This window comes from Tachypleus tridentatus, chromosome 10 (assembly GCF_004210375.1).
Source record: "Tachypleus tridentatus isolate NWPU-2018 chromosome 10, ASM421037v1, whole genome shotgun sequence".
NCBI classification, from domain to species: Eukaryota; Metazoa; Arthropoda; class Merostomata; order Xiphosura; family Limulidae; genus Tachypleus; species Tachypleus tridentatus.
In genome coordinates this window covers 157,388,856-157,407,202 of record NC_134834.1, presented here as the reverse complement: position 1 = coordinate 157,407,202, position 18,347 = coordinate 157,388,856, and the positions used below count along the sequence as shown (strand labels likewise).

The window sequence follows — 18,347 nt, the reverse complement described above, 5'->3', positions numbered from 1 at the left end:
TTAATTTTTGTCTTATAAGCATAATAGATTTTGCAGTAGTTAATCAGTAATGAAATTCTTGAGCATGTGATAAAGATACAATTGCTTTCACAAAAACAGAAAACAGTTTAGCTAGTGGTCGTATAAAAAAAAAAACTTTGAAAGATAGCAAATTGTTTCAATTTTTTATGATTTTGTTTAACATCATTTATTACTCCTTCTATCACTTAGTTCAACTCTGAATTGTTAGTTATATTAAAGTGCTAACCCACCTTCATTGAATTTGAGTACTTTTGTAATATGAAACTGACAAATGCTTCCCTTAGCAATGACATACAGATATTAATGTTGTGAAAGGTTATGAAAATTAACTAGTCATGTGAGATGCCATCTCCTGGTCTAACAACTAAAAACATGCTTTGAACTTAAACAAGTTAGCTTACAAGATAGTTGAAATGTATTTCTGCTCATTGTTACTTGTTATTTCTATTGATTCTGAAGTTTAAATTAGGAATGTTGTTTGCTTGTTTTTTTTCAACATTTTCTTCTCCTGATTCTTATCCATCCCCAATTCCTTTAATTATTAAAACAATTATTAAAATTGATATTTATGTTTTACTGTTAATTAATGGTAATATCAAGTTCTAGTTAGGCCTAAATATGTTAACTGTTTTTGTTAAGTGGTAAATTTTATAATGCAATTGTTTAAAAGTTTATTTTGGACTGGAAAAGTTTAATAAGCTATTTTATTTGCTTTATCATGATTTGTTTTTGTCTGTTACAACTTGTACACTGATATATATAATGTATCTGTTCAATTAATGACTTGGCTATCAATGTCCATATATAAAATGATAATTACCAAGGGCATCCATTATCCTATCAACAGAATCCAGAGCTCCCTTCACTTTTTTGGAGGCATCTGTTGCACTTGTCTTTGCTTGATTTGCTCTTTTAAGTGCCTGAAAGATAGTGTATGGTTTGTAAAAGCCATGCATATTGACAAAAGTGTCAAGAACATTACTGGGTTTTGGTACTCTGGATGTAAACTAAAAAACTTTTATATTATTATTTTTTCATTTAATTGTAAAGTTAGATTAAATTTACAACTAAACTACTGCTTCTTGTATAAATAATAGTTTATTTTTAAATAAACTTAACAATAATTAGAATATTCAGTTCTCTCCACAGAACTAGCAACTGTTTATGCCAAAATAGTTAAACATTCTGGGTGAAATAAAAATAAGAATCAGTTAAATTAGAAATAAACTAGCCAGTTAGTTAAATACTTTTAACAAAACTGTATGATTAAGAAATAAACTTGAGATAAAGATACTAAATATTTGTCCTCTCACACACATACACTCATGCAGAAACATAACGATTGCTTTATTGTTTCTAACTTTATGTTAAAAAACCTACTACTAGATAAACTTGGATCATGGTAGTTAGTTGCTAATCTATACATATTAAATATGTGATGACTAAATGTACATGGTAGCTTACCTCTTCAGCTAGATCTTCGTCTTTCTCAGCCTGGTTTTCATAGTCTTTCATTCGAGCAGCAGTATCAGCCACTTCACCAGCTAAGCCATTTGCTTGATCTCTTAACTGCCCTGCTTTGTCCTTAGTCTCATCTGCATCTTTTCTAATCCCATCTGCATCCTAAGATACAATGATCAAACTGAGCAAACTGCAAACTGTGAGAACTTTCATAACGTTTGTGTATATTAGAGTTTAAAGTACATAATCTGTTTTCTTATACAAGCAGCAGTTAAATATTGAGCAAACACTTGTAACTTGCATTTGAATTTTATGCAAAGCTACTCAAAGGCCTTTTGTACAAGCCATCCACCATAGAGGGAAGGCAGCAAGTCAATACCCACAACCACCAACTCTTAGGCTGTTCTTTACCAATGAATAATCGGGTTGACTGTCACACTATAATGCCTCCCCTCCCCCAAGACTAAAAAGATTTGTATATTCAGGAATAGAATTAAAATTCATAATCCTCAGATTGCTATTCAAGTGCCCTAGCCACTAGGCCAATGTCAAGCTATTTGCAATGGAAGAATGTTTTAATTTGTCAATAAAAAATATAACAGTTTAGGTTAAAATCATAGAAAACAAAGTGTTAAAATGTTTACTTCATATCACTTACATTTTTAAATAAATTATAATTGCTTGAGGTATTACCTCAAACCTTTCAGAAAAACCATCAAAAGGCTCTCAAGTTATTTTTGCTAAATATTCTATTATTTTCCAATGTGAAATGACAGACAAGTTTCAGAAGTAATGTTATGCAAGTATTCATATATAAAAAGGTTAGAATAATATTTTTCACAATAATAATGCAACTTCACAACCATGATTACACAAATTGCAATACAAACCATTTAAAGAACAAATTTTACAGCTGATGTGGAAAACCTGCTCACAAATATTAACAACACAGTATAAGTATTTTATGGCATTCTTATATTATAGAATGAGTTTCTAGTAATTAAGTAAGTGAGTGAATAACATTTACTCATGATATGTATCATTATTCTATTGTTACATAGACAATTCTCATTCATTTAGGTTTGACATTAACAGAAAACTAAAAGGAATGCTTACATCTGAGGCTTGTTCTGCTATTCTCTGTGCCTCCCGAGCTATATCTCTAGCAAATACAGCATTTTGTCCAGCTCCACTGAGAGCATTCTCTGCATCCTTAGTCTTTCCCTCAGCTTCTTCAATCAACTTCTCTATTTCTGGGGCCTTTTCCAATGCATCATCAGCCTCACCTTTACTGTCTTTAACCAGTTTGTCAAACTCTAAACAAAATTAGTGATACAAAACTGTGTAAAAAGCACTCTCCACATCATTTAACTTTAATGAAAATTTTGGAAATTTAAATTGAAACTAGGGCTTGTGAAAACTGAAAATATAATATCCAGGATGCTAACAAGCATAAAGGTACAATGTCCTATGAATATTATTTGATAAATTCCTATCATTTCCTTAAAGATAGATCTCAACTCTCTTGGTTGTTTTATTGAAAATGATAAAACTCTTAACCTTGTTCCAGTACACTGAACTTAAAGGGCTTTCAACACTACCTTTCTTTGGTTAAATCAATGCTTACAAACAAACTGTATTTAATTAAATATATTTCAAAACCACTAGCGACAGGGATAGAGTTAAACATAAAATAATTAGCTTGAGTTTACAGCTAATTTAAAAGCAACATATCATTTATAATGTTTGTCTTTTCTTGTTGAAGAATTAACAAAGAAAAATCACACATTAAATCACAATTTGCTGTTCCTTTTGTATTTCTGCCTTTTGAGTATTAGATAGTATCAAATTTGTGACTTAAAAAATTAAAACGGATTCTTTCCAACGTTCATTTGTTCTGAAACGATGCACTACGAGTTGCATCTCTGCATCTCTTGAAATATTTTTTCAGAATTAATTTTAATCTGTATATTACTATAAATTTCTCAGTGACTTAAACTAAGACAGCACATAGTCTAAAAAGCTATGAGCATCAATTTTCAGTTACTTGGTCTTATGGTTTAAATGGGTTGCTAGTTTTGAATATTCCTAGAAAACTACATAATGGCTATCTGCTCTAGTCAATCCTAATTTTGAGGAGCTGATAAACTACAGAGAATACAGCTAGTCAATGGCATCCCCTACAACCACCACCTCTTTTGTTATTCTAATTAAATAGCAAGATTTGGCTGCCACTCTTATAATGCACACATGACACCAAGTGCAGAACATGATTGCATGGCAATAGAATTTAAACCAAGGACTCTTTGATCCATAATCCAGAAATGTTATCTTTTATAATTCATTGTATACAAAAATGGCTCATATTAAGTTAACAAGTATTTACATTTTCAATGTAGGAAAGTTATTAATTTGAGTATAGGATCTACATTTGTCCCTAAAACCTTCAAGCCAGGTAATTTTAAGACTCTAAGTTGTTTTGTACACTAGCACAGCCAAAAAGGAAGCAGCTACATTCTACTTATAAAAAGATGGCTAAAAAATTTATTAAAAACCTATTAGTAAAAATAACATGATGGAAGAGGAACTCACTAGTTGGGTGATTTCATCTGCAATTCATATCTTTGCTCAGTACTCCAAAGAACTAGTTTAAACTGATATTAAGTGAATACACAGAAAAGATACTGTTGGTATGAGATGAAAAACAATAGAATTTCCTAGCTAGACTGTGAAAGATACACCACTTAATCAAATGTAAAATATTATCTGATAAAGTGCATGAATACTGTGTGCGTGCATGCTCATGTGGCAAGAAATTTTATTGTCAAATGGACAGTTATGGGCTACAATTTTAGAAAAGATAAAATAGTTACTTTTCAGGGTATCAAGAGTTTTGTTAGCTTCCTCAAGTGTTCGATCACCAGAAGCAACTGCTTCCTTGGCTTTGGCCAGAGCAGCATCTGCATCAGCTAGCATTTCATCAGCAATCTGAAACAGTAAATTTACAACTTTATTTTTTGCATTCAGTTAATGCATACAGAAAGAAAAAATACTCAGGACTCTTTGAAATGTAAAATATTACATTTTTATATCCTTAGGTAAGTAATGAAATACTTTCTAAGGCTTACTGAGAAAAAAACATACACAGTATTAAAAGTTTCTCCTCACTGAATATTAGTTGTTGTTGTTGTTTAAGTGCAAAGCTAGACAGTGGACTATCTGCACTCTGTCTACTGTAAAAAAACTAGCCCCAGATTTTAGCGTGAAGTTCATAAAATGTCTATTGACCCACTAGGGACCACTGAATATTACTAACTTTGAAAATTTATTTTTTTCTTGCTTTTTAAGTTAGCTATTCCAGAACTATGTAAAAAAGTCTTAAATAATAATTTAAATCTTTAACACACCTTTCAAATTAGAGTTGTTAAACAGGATAAAATTTTAATTATACAAATATCTTTTATTAACTGTATACATAAGTTCACATATAAATGTTTTAAAAGTTATGATTTAAATACAGAAAACTGGAAAACTATTAGAAACCACCAAGCTTCACAGTTGTACTAAAATGACAAACTGATATATATTTTTTTTAATTCTTTTTAATGTATCCATTTCTAACCAAAATAAGTTTTAAATTCCTTTGATTTAGAGCCTAAAATAAACAAATCAAGAGGAATGTGGAAAAGAAATTTCTGGCTTGCTTGATTTTTGTCACAAATGTTAAGCCTACTGATATAAATCTTTTACAGTTTTATCATTAACATTTAGATAAAGTCAGACTTTACTTATTTGAAAGAGACTTATAAACCTTGTAATAATATATATTACTTGTGTATTTCAGAATGATCACAGTGATAAAAACATTGTACCTGTTCTAAAAACCAATCTTACTTAAAGTACAAACTACAATTTGTAATGTAATAAAACAAGACAAAAATTACATTAAAAACAAAACTATTAATATCCAGCCTTTAGTATAGAAGATAAAATGCTGTTATCTCTTTTTACTCAAATGGCAGATGCAGTCCATTAAAGTTCTCAAACTTTCTATGCCTAACCTGCCTAAAGTTTTTTTGAAACAACATATTAATATCTATTACTGTTTTATTAAGTTATCTTTAAAAATTATATAAATCATATAAGAAAAGTATGCTGTAAATTATATTTTAGATCAAAAGTAACTGTTTCTCCATCAACTTACAGTTCATTACAGAATAGTTTTGCCTAATTTTAAGCCTAGTTCATACAAAGTGGAGTCCTATACCAAATATATAAAAATTTGACGAGTTCAATATAGATGAAAAAAATTACCTGTTGTTGTCGTATTCCTTCTGCCAGAAGATCTTCAGCTTCTTCTTTCTGATCCTCAATCTTATCCACTAGTTGTTGGTTATCTTCAATAAGTCCATCTGCATTTCCTCTGATCTTCCTTGCCTAAAATACACAAAAACAAGTTAGCATTAATAATATCCCATTATTTATCTCATTAGTTCAGTATTTCTAAACGTAATTAAAGCATTTTAAATTTTGAAAACCATTTCATTTACATTATGAAAACAAAGCTTCTACAGTACCTATTGACACACATTCTGACTTTTTCAGACCATTCTATTAATTTTTGTTACGTATCTTCATAGTAAATAAAAAGCAGGAATGGATGTATCACATACTGAAGTTTTATGAATGAAAGCCTGACTAAAAATAAGTATCACCTGAAAATGAACTAAATTATTTTTGCATTAAAGGCTTATAATAATTTTCATTGCACAAAACAGACACACACACACATATATATAGTGTATATTGTGTCACTAACTGTGTTATGAGTTTTATCATTTTTTTAAAGTTAGTATAATCATAAACAATACTGTTTTAAAAATAAAGCTCAGAGAGTAATTTACACCTTTCAAAATGACATTCTGAAATCATTTCACACAGGTACACGTGTCAAAAGTCCCTAGTCATTTTTTTTCCACTTCATTATTTTAAAGAAAAAGACATTATACATTTTCAAAAAGGGGAATTTGTACAATTCCACAAATGTATTTAATTTTATGCTGGATTTCAGCATACAGCTTTTTTAAATATCCCAGAAAACAAGCACTGTTATATATAATTTAGTCCATTGCAATAAATAAGAAAGCAAATACATTTTATCTGTATAAACAATGAAATAAAGTAGTAACAAGCATAAACAACAAAAACAGAAAACAATTAATAAAATATAAGGATAAAGCAAAAAAAAAAAAAGAAAACAATCCTCAAATCCTATCTCCATAATACAATGATGAAATATAGTATCTGTATAAATAAACATCAATATGTGCATGTATATGTGTGTGTATATCTGTTCCTTATACATTTTCACATTTCTTGATCAGTCAGCACCACAATATGACAGAGTGATACAGAATGACATGAGGAAGATCTAATTTCATGTTTAATTTTTAAAAAACTACCAATGATTCCGTGTTTTCTGCATTGTGCCAATGATGGCATGAGAGACAAGAAGCGAAAAGTGACAAGAAACAAATGTTGAGGTCACTCTAGCAATAAACACAAAATATTCTAGTCCAAACAAATGCCTGAATTATCTGTATGTTTTAGCCAGCTCTAACAATGTACCATAAATTCTGCTTATAAATTAATAGATGTACATTTACATATGTCCAGTATAGTTCCACACCTTTAGCTCACCATTATATATTTTGAAAAATATGAAAAGACCAGAATTAATAATTCCATCATTCTCTTGGCAAGAAAATTCAATTTTTCTGTTTACAGTTAAATTGTTTTGTTACTAAATTAACCACTCTTTAAAACCATAGTGTCTTATAGTCTGTTAAAGAAGGTTCTTTTTGTGTTGTTTTTTTGTTTGTTTATATAAACACACCTCTTCAATTATCTCTTGAGCTTGGTCTTTCATTTTTGGTACATCAACGTTTGGTATGGTTACAGAACTAGCATCTGTGTAAATATCAAGAGCATCATCATATGCTTTATCAGCCTCATCTTGCGATTCTTTGGCTATGTCTCTCGTCCTCTGAAGGAGGTCTGCAGTATCATCTAATCTAAAGTTGAAGTGGAAAATAATTGTTATTTAAACTAAAAAGTTGAGCTCAAACTGCATTTAGATTTATCAGCAGCTGAATCTTTTGTTTCAAGAGCATTTTAAAAAAACAAGAAAGTTCATGTATTTGGTTTAAGAGGTCACTTAATTCTCCACAATTTATTTATTTATTTTAACATTTTAAGCTACAATATGGGCTTTAAAAGTATTATAAAATTATGAATGATTTACAGTTCTCTGGTTTATCAATTTTAAGTTTTGTTGGGAATAAAAACAAAATGATTTCAGGAGTAACAAAATACAGAGAAAAACTGCTATTTAGGCTGATAAAATTGAAGGGTACATATATATAGTATTTAAATGCTAAAATACAACATTAAATGAATATAACATATTTGTGGAAGTCATAAAAATTACCTACTTATTTCTCAATTTTCTGATTTCATCTCGAGTATTGTCTTGGGTATTGAGTGTATCCTTGGCCAACTGGTAAGCTTCTGTAGATGTATTTAAAGCTTCTTCAGCCAACTTTTCAATTTCAACTGCTTCCTGTTGATGCCTAGTAGGTGAAAAATACTGATTTAAAAAAAGGTAGTATCTTATAAGATCAGTCAAGAAAAACAAGTGAAAGATAAAAAAACCAAATGTATGATACAGTCAGTAAGAAAAACAACTTCAAAGCAAGATAAAAAAAATTAAAATCAAAGTTGAAAACCTTTTTCATAAATAAAAGTATAAAATTGTTTTAATTTTTATTCAGGTCGAGTTTAATGAAAAACTGTAGTAAGTATACTTTTCAAAACATCTAATTGAGTTATGTTTTTACCACAGTGTTTCATCATGTTATATTTTACATGAAGCTTTATGCATAAGGAAATATGCTTTGTAAATCTGTAAATTTTGATGAACATTAAAATTTTCTTAAACTGAAAATGTATTTCCAACAAGTACTTATCTCCTCTCATACAAAAGCTATCTCAATTGTTGTCTGTACTCTGAAGCATTGTTAAAAGAATTTTTGGTAATTAGCACACCAGTCTTTGTACCCCATCAGTTACATGCCATTTCTGAATATTTACATATAATGTGACTATTCTTCACCAATATTATTACACCACTTAAAAAGGAACACCATATGTGCAGAAAAGGTAGTGATTGAAAGATTGTAAATGTATTAAGAAGATGCAAGCTGTAGCAACATATAACAAACAAATAAAAATATGTAATAACAGCAAGCATTTAAGGTACATGGTTCATGTTATCAATACCCAACAACTCTAGCCCTAAGGAAACAGTGTACTGCACATCAAGCAACCAGAATTATAAAGAGAAATTATAAAGCAACAAATGAACAGAACTGAACAAACTCCCAAAATCACCATGGAAGCAAGAAGTATGACAGGTTGAACCCAATATTACAGAGTCTTTGCATTGACTCAACTCAACTGTAAGAACAGGGAAAGGTATAACTAGTATTATGGGCAAAATTATAACTCACTCAACCATAAATGTAGGGTAGAGATATCCTGTATCTCGAATTACAAGGAGGAGAAACAGCATTTGCCCAACCATAGGAACAAAGCACAGATGTCAAATTGCCAGTATTACTAGGCAAACAGAGTCTCAAACTCAATCACAGAAGCAGAAAAGAGCCTTCTACAACTGGAAATAACAAAGAAGAGAGGTATCTACCATACACAGCCATAGGAACAAGGCATTCTCATTCTCATCCTAAAAACCTGAAACTACTAAAAGGAGGATTCCATTTACACTGGCCCAAATTATTACTTGATCATTGGTTTTATTGAGTGCAGTATGCCTAGGCAGAAAACATCCAGAGAAAGTGCCTAAATGGAACCAGCTTCAACCTCTTGTCATTGAGTAAATAAATAAGCATAAGTATAATAACCTGAAATTACACTCAGGAGAAAGCCTCCATAGTCCACCACCCCGCAACTGGGAAATGAGAGTGGTAAGAAGGACGATGCTTCAATAGCATCTCAACCATGAGTGTCATAATTACTTAAATTAGTGTTGGTTTCAGACAAAGCTAACCAGAAAAGGAAGAATACAAGACTCAAAAGAAAAAAAAAATCAAGCATTACTTGACAAAACACACAAAGAGCTGGCTAACATATGTCATGCCAATTGAGAAAGTGAGGATTGAATGGGAATAGCAAATGGAGATAGCTTTGCCATTAGAGGTGGCACAATATTTGTGGCAGAAAATAATCACATACAATTATGTTCAGAAATGGCACAAAACTGGTGGGGTATGAAGACTGGTGTGATGATTACTAAAAATTCATTTAGCAATGCTCAGAGAGCAGACCATGATCAAGATAGCTTTGTGTGGGGGAAGGTAAATCTGTTTTCATTTTAATCCTCTTTCAGCTAAACTGGTAAACATATTTATCATTTTATTTAGAACTTTAAACATGCATTAGGTCTATTAATTTATGTACCTGTTTTATACTTGGACTCTCATACTTATTTATATGCTCTATTATAGTGTTTACCAAACTTTGTATTTTTCCGATTTTTTTTGCTCTATGTATTGTTGTATATGTTAGTTAAGACACCTAGTGAGAATGATGTGACCAAAATTATCATATTATTATGTTACCCTTATTTTATGTTTCATGTATATTTTTAGATATGTAACTAAACTGTTGACTTTTTTAACTTACTGATCTGCTCTCTGTCTTGCCTCACGGGCTATTTCAGACATACGATGGGATTGCTGACCAAATTTATCTGATCTTTCTTTAGCTTTTTCTAAAGCGTCTAATCCCTCACTTTCCAGAAGCTGACGAGCATTTGCTAGGGCATCTTGGGCACGTTTAATTGCTTCCTCTGCAAGTGTAATATTACGCCTTCCTTCTTCACTGATGTCTCCAGCATTATCAATTTTGACAGCAACCATTCCAGCTGTTTGCTGCACATCCTCAATTCTCTTTTTCAGTTCATGTAGCTGGCCCAATAAGTTTCCATCTCCACCTGCAAGAAGCAGATTTATTCTATATCAACAGTTTTAAAAGAATAGCAGTAAAACAATTTCTTAATGGAAACATGTGGTTTTTGTATTGAATAATTTTTAAAAATGCCCATATTCAAAATTATATGAAACTGCATGCTATGCACTGATTTTGAAACAAAATAGCCAACAATTAACTAACAGAAAAGTATGCTATAGGATAACTTATGAGGAAGACTGATTGTTCCAGATCACTGAATGTTAGCTTTAGTTTTTAGTACCTGAAGCTCTTCTTGCATCATCTAATAATCCATCAACACGTCTCATGACTTCTTCCAATTTCTTTTCAAAATCCTGGTCATCAACAACTTGAGGATTTTCTTTGATATCATCTAGTAATCTAGCCAACTCTTCAAGCTTATCTCTGTGTTCATTTACTGCAACTTGCACCAAATTGTAGCAAGGAGGACAATCTATTAAACAAGAATAGTTTAATTTAATTCAAAATTAACAATCACATTCTCACTTATCTTGCTTCATGAAATATAAGTACAGTAAGTAATACCAAATCAAAATGCAAAATAAACATTAATAAACCATTTACACATAACATGTGTGTGCATTCTTTAAATGCATAAAAAATTTGAAATTTGCCAGAATATGAAGAAATGTTTTCATCAAGTGACTAAATCTTTGAGACAGGATTTCTTAATTAAGATAAGATTGATTAAGAAATCACAACAACTAAAAAAGTTTTGGTAACAAAGTTATTATTATAAAGAGATAAAGCTAAAGAAAAGACACTCTGACATATCTCTTTAGGATTAACCTTTTCAGGTGTTAAATTTTCAAAAAGCACTAAAAATCTCATACAAAAATCACAAGATAGTTACCAATACATCCAGCTTCTTTGTTGTACTTGTTTTCTTTGCACCTGTCACAACGTCGACCCTCAACATTAGGCTTACACTTACACTGTCCAGAAACGTCACACTGTGGCGAAGTAGACCCCACAGGATCGCACTCACATGCTGAAATATATTGTTTCACTTTATTTCATAACTTTCTACATGTTTTATTTAATGAATTAATTTTTGTATATAATGCCTATGGTAAGCATATTTTTTATTTGCTAATTTTTCTACACATTAAAATCAAATAAATAACTTGTAATCAACCACCTCCAATGAATATTGTAAGCTGGTATATAATGATATGCTATCTTTTTAGTTTATTCCTCTAGCAAGTACATTCATATTTGTGATCATAAACTAAAATTATTTCTTGCTTGTTGAATTTCATGCAAAGCTACTTGAGGGCTATTTGCAGTAGCCATCCTTACTTTTATAGCAACAGATCAAACAAAAAGCAGCTAATGAACACCCCCCATTGCCAACTCTTGCACTACTCTTTATCAACAAATAATGGGGTTTTAATTCCACAACCTGCACATTGCAAATTAAGTGTCTAAAATTATTAACACTTACCTAAGCAACCATCCAAGGAATACCCATAATAGTTAGGCAAGCATGAATCACATCTCTTTCCAGTAATTCCTGAACGACATAAACATTGGCCAGTTCTCACATCACAAGTTCTATTATATGCTCCAATGGGATCACAGTTACACAGCTCACAGCCATTTCCACTATCCAGATTCCAGTAACCATCATCACACAGGTCACACTGACGCCCAGTTACATGAGGTTTACAGTGACATCTACCACTTCCTAGGTCACACGTGAGAATTCCATTATCAACAGCTTCCAGTAATGTCCCAGGAGGATAACAGTTGCAAGCTAAAAAAGTTAAGAGAGATATTATATCTTTTTCCCTTTCTTTAGTTCTTTAAAATTTGAAAAATAATGCATGTATTTCACTAAACAAAATTTGAGATTCCTCTCTAAACATCATTTCTAATGGTAAACTTTTTAACTGGTTAAAAATTTCAATGCAACACACAATTAAGTAGTAAAGATGTTACGATGCATTGTTTCAATTGGATAATAATTAAAAATATATACTGTGAATGGGGCAGATTTAATTTATAGCTAAAATAAAATAATGGATGTAAATAATAAATTTGTTTACTAGTTACTTATAAAAAAAAACTCAAAACATTTTTTTAAAAAGGAAAAACAAAAGAATTACTTCTATCACCAAGTTAAATATGATTCTAAGAAAAGCCATAACTCTGGATCACTTAAAATGGATTAGAAGCATGACACTAGAGAAAGTCACACACAACTTTTTTAAAGAAAAACTGTACTTGCATTATATTAAAAATAACTCTGTGCATTTAAAGTATTATCTTATTATTTATGTGATGACATTGTAAAGGTAAATTACCTTTACAATCTCCTTTAGGCACTGCCAGGGCATCACCATAGTAACCAGGAAGACAGGACTCACAATGGATACCTCCTGTGTTGTATATACACTTCAAACACTCTCCAGTTGTCCTATCAATAAAGAAATGGAATTCATTACATAAATTCTAAAAACTAACTTATACAGTGTATTAATATCAAACAGAAATAAATTATCATCCTATCAATTTCTTATTGTAATATATTCTACTCATTATTCCAAACTGGAGGACAACTTATTAAATCAACTTTCACTTGCTTTCTTTTATCACTTCACACAAGATTAATAACCTATGTCATTCTTTAACATTAACATGGATTTAGTTTTTTTTTAAAAGACTTCCAGAAGAAGGAACTGTAATGTATCAAAATTTTTGAACAAAATGTCTTTGGCTAATAAAATTACTCTGGTTATAAAATTATGCATGTCAAATTATGTTCCACTGGTTGACAGTTTGTCTCCTCAATCTAGTTGTGCTGAAACTGCCAAAATTGTTGTTCTTGTTTGGATTTGGGTTACCTAAAGTGAGCATACATATTTTAATATCACTAGCTATCTCTACAAAGTGAAGGAAGTCCTAGTTCTTAGGTTTAACTGAAAAACTGAATACTTTCAAATTGATAATAAAGTTGTGTGTAACTTGTTTAAAAAATCTATGTGAAAGTAGAAATCGTTTTTCAAAATGAACACTCACTTGTTACAATTCCCAACAGCATTCAAATCTATATTTTCATTACACTCACAGCGCTCACACTGTTTTGAAACTCCATATTGTCCATTTGGATCACCAAAGTAACCATCAACACAAAGATCACACTTGTGTCCTGAAAAGTTAGAAATTATCAAACAATTTTTAAACATTCTCTTTAAAAAGACAGAATTTCTTCAACATGAGAATAAGGACTAATCTTAAGTAATTTTTCCCTCTAACATTTTTGATAATTTATCACTGCTTCTTTTAAGCAATTAAACCACTTGTTGGTAGTAAAAGTCTGTGAAACAGAAATCAGATGTAATATTGTACAAGATATTTTTCTAAATTATGAGAATAGCCAAGAGTACATACACAATGAAAAGCATAATATGGTGCAAAAATAATTTACATTTTAACAGCAGTAGTAAGACCATAATTGTTAGTCATGGAGCATCAGTAATAACAACCTATATCCAGGAGCATTGGTTGGTTAGTTAATTTAGTGTTTTATGGCACAAAGCAGCGAGGCTATCTGTGTCAAAGAATCCAGTAAGAAGTTAAAATTTTGTAAAATTCATAAAAGGAAATTAAGGTAAAACACAACAAAGTTTAAAAAAAACATAAATAGCATAAAATCAATGTTAAAAGAAAAACTACAGTAATACAAATAGTAAAAGACTTTCTGTAGTGTAACTGTAATAATCATAGCTCACCTGGAAGACCAACAGGTAAGTACAAAAACACTGTCAGTCACCTGAAGTTGGCCTTTCCAGTCCTGCTTCCAAGTTATTTGACATTATGGCCATTTTCAAAAAGTAAAGTAATAAAAGTTTTAAAAAAATTGTAGCAAAATTTTAATAATAACTCGCCAGGATGACTAATGGGTAGTTCAAACAGCAGCATTAGTCACCTGAAGTTGGCCTTTCCAGTCCTGGTTTCAAGTTATTTAACGTTACGGCCATTTTCTAATTTCAAATCAAACTAGATGAACTGTGATTTTTAAAAGGGAGCCAAATTACAAAAAGGTCTAATGTATAGGGTGTTCAGAAAATCACTGTGCACTTGTATATTTTATTAACAGACATGTTTCAATATAGAATACAGGAGGTAAATATGAATGACAATTATAAACAATGTTGAAAGTGACCCCCGTTGGCATCAATACAGGCTTGGATCCTTCTTATTTTGTTTCTAAACACCGCTATCAGTTGCTGGCTTGAAATAGACTGAATGAATGCTGTTAAAATATGATTACAAAACTGCACAGTGACTTTCCAAACACCTTGTATAAATTAAAAAACTTAATTGACATTAAAAAGATAATGGTATTTAAAAAACTAAAAACATTTCCAAGGTGGACAGTGTCACCATTACCAATAACACTGAAATTAAAAAACTTAATTGACATTAAAAAGATAATGGTCTTTAAAAAACTAAAAACATTTCCAAGGTGGACAGTGTCACCATTACCAATAACACTGTCTAACTTTATGGACAAATCTTGGGACAAAACATGTTTAAAATGGTGATGTCGTTGAGAGTTGTAACAATGGCAAGAAAGTAAAATGTGTCTCATTGTGACCTAAGTGTTACACAAACTACACATTGGTGCATCAGTTCCAGATATAAGAAAATGATGAGTTTAAAAACTGTGACCAATGTGTAGTCCAGTTAGAACAACTTCCTCTTTCCGATCCTTATGGAAACAAGACGGCTAAAGTCCAATATAGGGTTTTATTTGAAAAAGCTTGTTTTTGCATTGCTCATGCCAAGTAGACTGCCAGTGGGCACGGAGCCGAGCCTTGAATACAGGACCATAGTCCATGTATGGGACAGGCACAGTGGTGATAGTGCCAGAGCAGATAGATTTAGTTGAGGTGTTAGTGAGCTTGTTCCCTCAAATACCAACATGGTCCAGTATTCAGAAAAACTGAATTGAAGTAGAGGTTAAAGAGAAATGGGCCAGTCAGTTTTGAATATCGGCGAGAACATGGTATGAGCTAACGTGAAGCGATTCCAGGGCCAGTAGAAAACTAAGAGAGTCAGTAAGAACAGTGCAGTTTGAGTACTGCTTAGATTCTATGTGATCCAGGGCAAGAGAAATAGCATACAGTTCAGCAGTGAACACAGAAGCTGTAGAGGGGATTTTGCGCGTAACCACCGAACCCCAACAAATCATGGCAGAGTCCACACAGTCACCTGATTTCAAACCATCTGTATAAATAGAAATGGAAGGATGGTTCAAAAGATGTTCAGCAAATAACAGATAGTATTTCCAATTGGGAGTGTCTGCTCTTCTCAGATAACTTAATGATAGATCACATTTGGGGACTGTGAGAAGCCATGGTGGGATGGGCTGAGCAGTGGATACAGCAGTGTTATCCAAGGACAAATCTAATTCATCCAACTGTGCCTGAATACAAAGGCCAAAAGGAGCAATGTTCTGAAAAAGTATGGCCCACCGAGGAAGGAAAACACAACCCCAGGTGGGATGTTTTGGTAAGGAATGAAGTTTTGAAGCATATAGTAAAGACAGTTGCAAACAGCCATGGTGCAAAGAAAGTTCATGAGATTCTATTTGTAAGCTCTGAAAGGGGGAAGTGCAGAAGGTCCCAGTGCAGAGCAGAAGTCCTTGATGATGAATGAGGTCCAGCACCTTGAAGGCTGAGGGTCTGGCAGAGACATAGACCATTGATCCACAGCAGAGTTTGAATCGAATAAGAGCACGATACATTTTTAGCATAGAACATCAATCCAAGTGGTAGAAGAGAGGACACGGAGGATGTTCAGTGCTCTTGTACATTTGACCTATAGCTGCTTGATGTATGGTATAAAGGTCAGCTTATGGTCAAAGATAGTACCAAAGAAATTTGTCTCAGGGATCACAGGCAGCACAACTTCACCAATATGGAGTTCAGGATGAGGACAAATACCCCAGTGGCAGCAAAAGTGGCATGAAAATGGTTTTAGAGAGATAGAGAAGTTAAAGCTGTTTGCTGTGGTCCACTTCAGCAAATGATTGAGGGCAGTCTGTAGCTGCTGCTCAATATACCTCATGTTTGACAACTGACATGAGATGTGAAAATCATCAGCATAGAGCCTGTTTTCAACAGTGAGAGAGAGTTGTTCAGTGATGGCATTAATCTTTATACTGAAAAGTGTGACACTCTAAACACAGCCCTGAGGGACTCCAAGTTCATGTAGAAAAGAACGGGAAAGTGTCGACCTCATATAAACTTGGAATCTCCTGTCCATTAAAAAAATGTTTAATAAAAATGGGCAAATGGCCACGTAACCCATATATGTGGAGATCTAGCAAAGTGCCATACCTTGTATCATAAGCCTTCTCAATGTCAAAGAATATTGATACAAGATATTGTCATTTGAGAAAGGCTTCTTTGATTGATGTTTCAAGTCAAATCAGATGGTCCACGATGGAGCAATGTCATCGGAACCCACACTGGGTGGGCGAGAGGAGGTTGTTTGAGTCGAGGAACCAAACAAGCCGAGCATTAACCATCCTCTCTAAGGTCTTACAGAGACAGCTTGTCAAAGCAATTGGATGATAATTTGAAGGAATTTTGGGATCCTTCCCAGGCTTAGAGAAAGGTAGGACAATAGCCTGACACCAGGCATCAGGAAAAACATTCTCCTGCCATATCCAGTTAAAAACAATCAGAAGAATGGCAAGAGAAGGAGGAGATAGCATTTCATAGTGTACATCATCAGGTCCAACTGATGTACTATCAGACCAATAAAAAACCAGTTTCAGTTCCACCAGTGTAAAGGGATGATTATAGTCATAGAAACAATCAGCTAAAAAGGAAAGAGATGATTGCTCTGCACGAGTCTTGATGACTAAGAAGGTGAAGGAAAAAGCAGAAGTGCAAGATACCCAGCAAAAGCTATCACCTAGAGTATCGGCAGTGCTCTGGGTATCAACTACTTTCTGGCTGTCAGAGAGCAAGATCGAGAGGGAGACAGAATTATATTGCCCACTGACCTTTTGAATCTTATCCGATATGACTTTGGAATTGGTGGTAGAAGATATGCTGATTGTGAACTTAATCCAAGATTCCTTCTGGCTTTGACATCTTACCCACCGAGCATGTGCACTGGCCTGCTAGAAAGCAATACAGTTCGAGACTGTGGGGTATCTACGGAAAGTATCCCAGGCCCGTTTTTGAGCATTCCATACCATGTGGCAGGCAGGATTCCACCATGGACAAGGATATAGTGGAAAACGTGTCAAGGTTTTAGGAATACATTGAGCAGCTGTTTGTACAATACATTCAGTTACTGCTAACACACAGTCATCTACTGATGGCTTACAGATAATGGCAGGATCAAGTTCTGCAAAAGCAGTAAAAGAGGGCCAGTTTGCATGATCCAGCTTTCACTGGGGTACTTGGGTCAGGTGGCATCAACCACAACCAGTTTCTCTCAAAATTATAGGAAAATGATCACTGCCTCGTAGATTATTGTCAACCCTACATGAAAAATGGGAGAATAATGAAGGGGAGCAAATTGAGAGATCAATAGCAGTAAAAGACTGACTAAGTGCATGAAAATACATAGAAGAAACAGGGAGAAAGGTTGTGATCAGAGAGCATATGCACTACAGAGTGACCCCTCCTATCAATATCAGCACTATTCCAGAGGAGATTATGTCCATTAAGGTCCCCCAGGATTAAAAAGAGAGGGCAACTGTTCAATGAAAGCATAAAGGTCTGATTGATCATACGTCTCTC

General features: G+C 32.8%; 1 protein-coding gene across 2 annotated transcripts in view; it reads right to left on the bottom strand.

Annotated features, from left to right (window-relative positions):
* The window catches only part of LOC143230731 (laminin subunit gamma-1-like), a 96,328-nt gene that overhangs the window by 2,366 nt on the left and 75,615 nt on the right, over nucleotides 1-18,347 (bottom strand). For both annotated transcript variants that reach the window (XM_076464801.1, XM_076464802.1), the window contains 13 exons: nucleotides 13,597-13,726; nucleotides 12,882-12,994; nucleotides 12,020-12,331; nucleotides 11,426-11,563; nucleotides 10,814-11,005; nucleotides 10,246-10,555; nucleotides 7,977-8,114; nucleotides 7,379-7,556; nucleotides 5,797-5,919; nucleotides 4,356-4,470; nucleotides 2,599-2,798; nucleotides 1,486-1,644; nucleotides 842-941 (listed from right to left, as the gene is read on the bottom strand). In XM_076464801.1, the coding sequence (XP_076320916.1) occupies nucleotides 842-941; nucleotides 1,486-1,644; nucleotides 2,599-2,798; nucleotides 4,356-4,470; nucleotides 5,797-5,919; nucleotides 7,379-7,556; nucleotides 7,977-8,114; nucleotides 10,246-10,555; nucleotides 10,814-11,005; nucleotides 11,426-11,563; nucleotides 12,020-12,331; nucleotides 12,882-12,994; nucleotides 13,597-13,726 (2,208 nt within the window). The remainder of the gene's footprint in view (nucleotides 1-841; nucleotides 942-1,485; nucleotides 1,645-2,598; nucleotides 2,799-4,355; nucleotides 4,471-5,796; nucleotides 5,920-7,378; nucleotides 7,557-7,976; nucleotides 8,115-10,245; nucleotides 10,556-10,813; nucleotides 11,006-11,425; nucleotides 11,564-12,019; nucleotides 12,332-12,881; nucleotides 12,995-13,596; nucleotides 13,727-18,347) is intronic.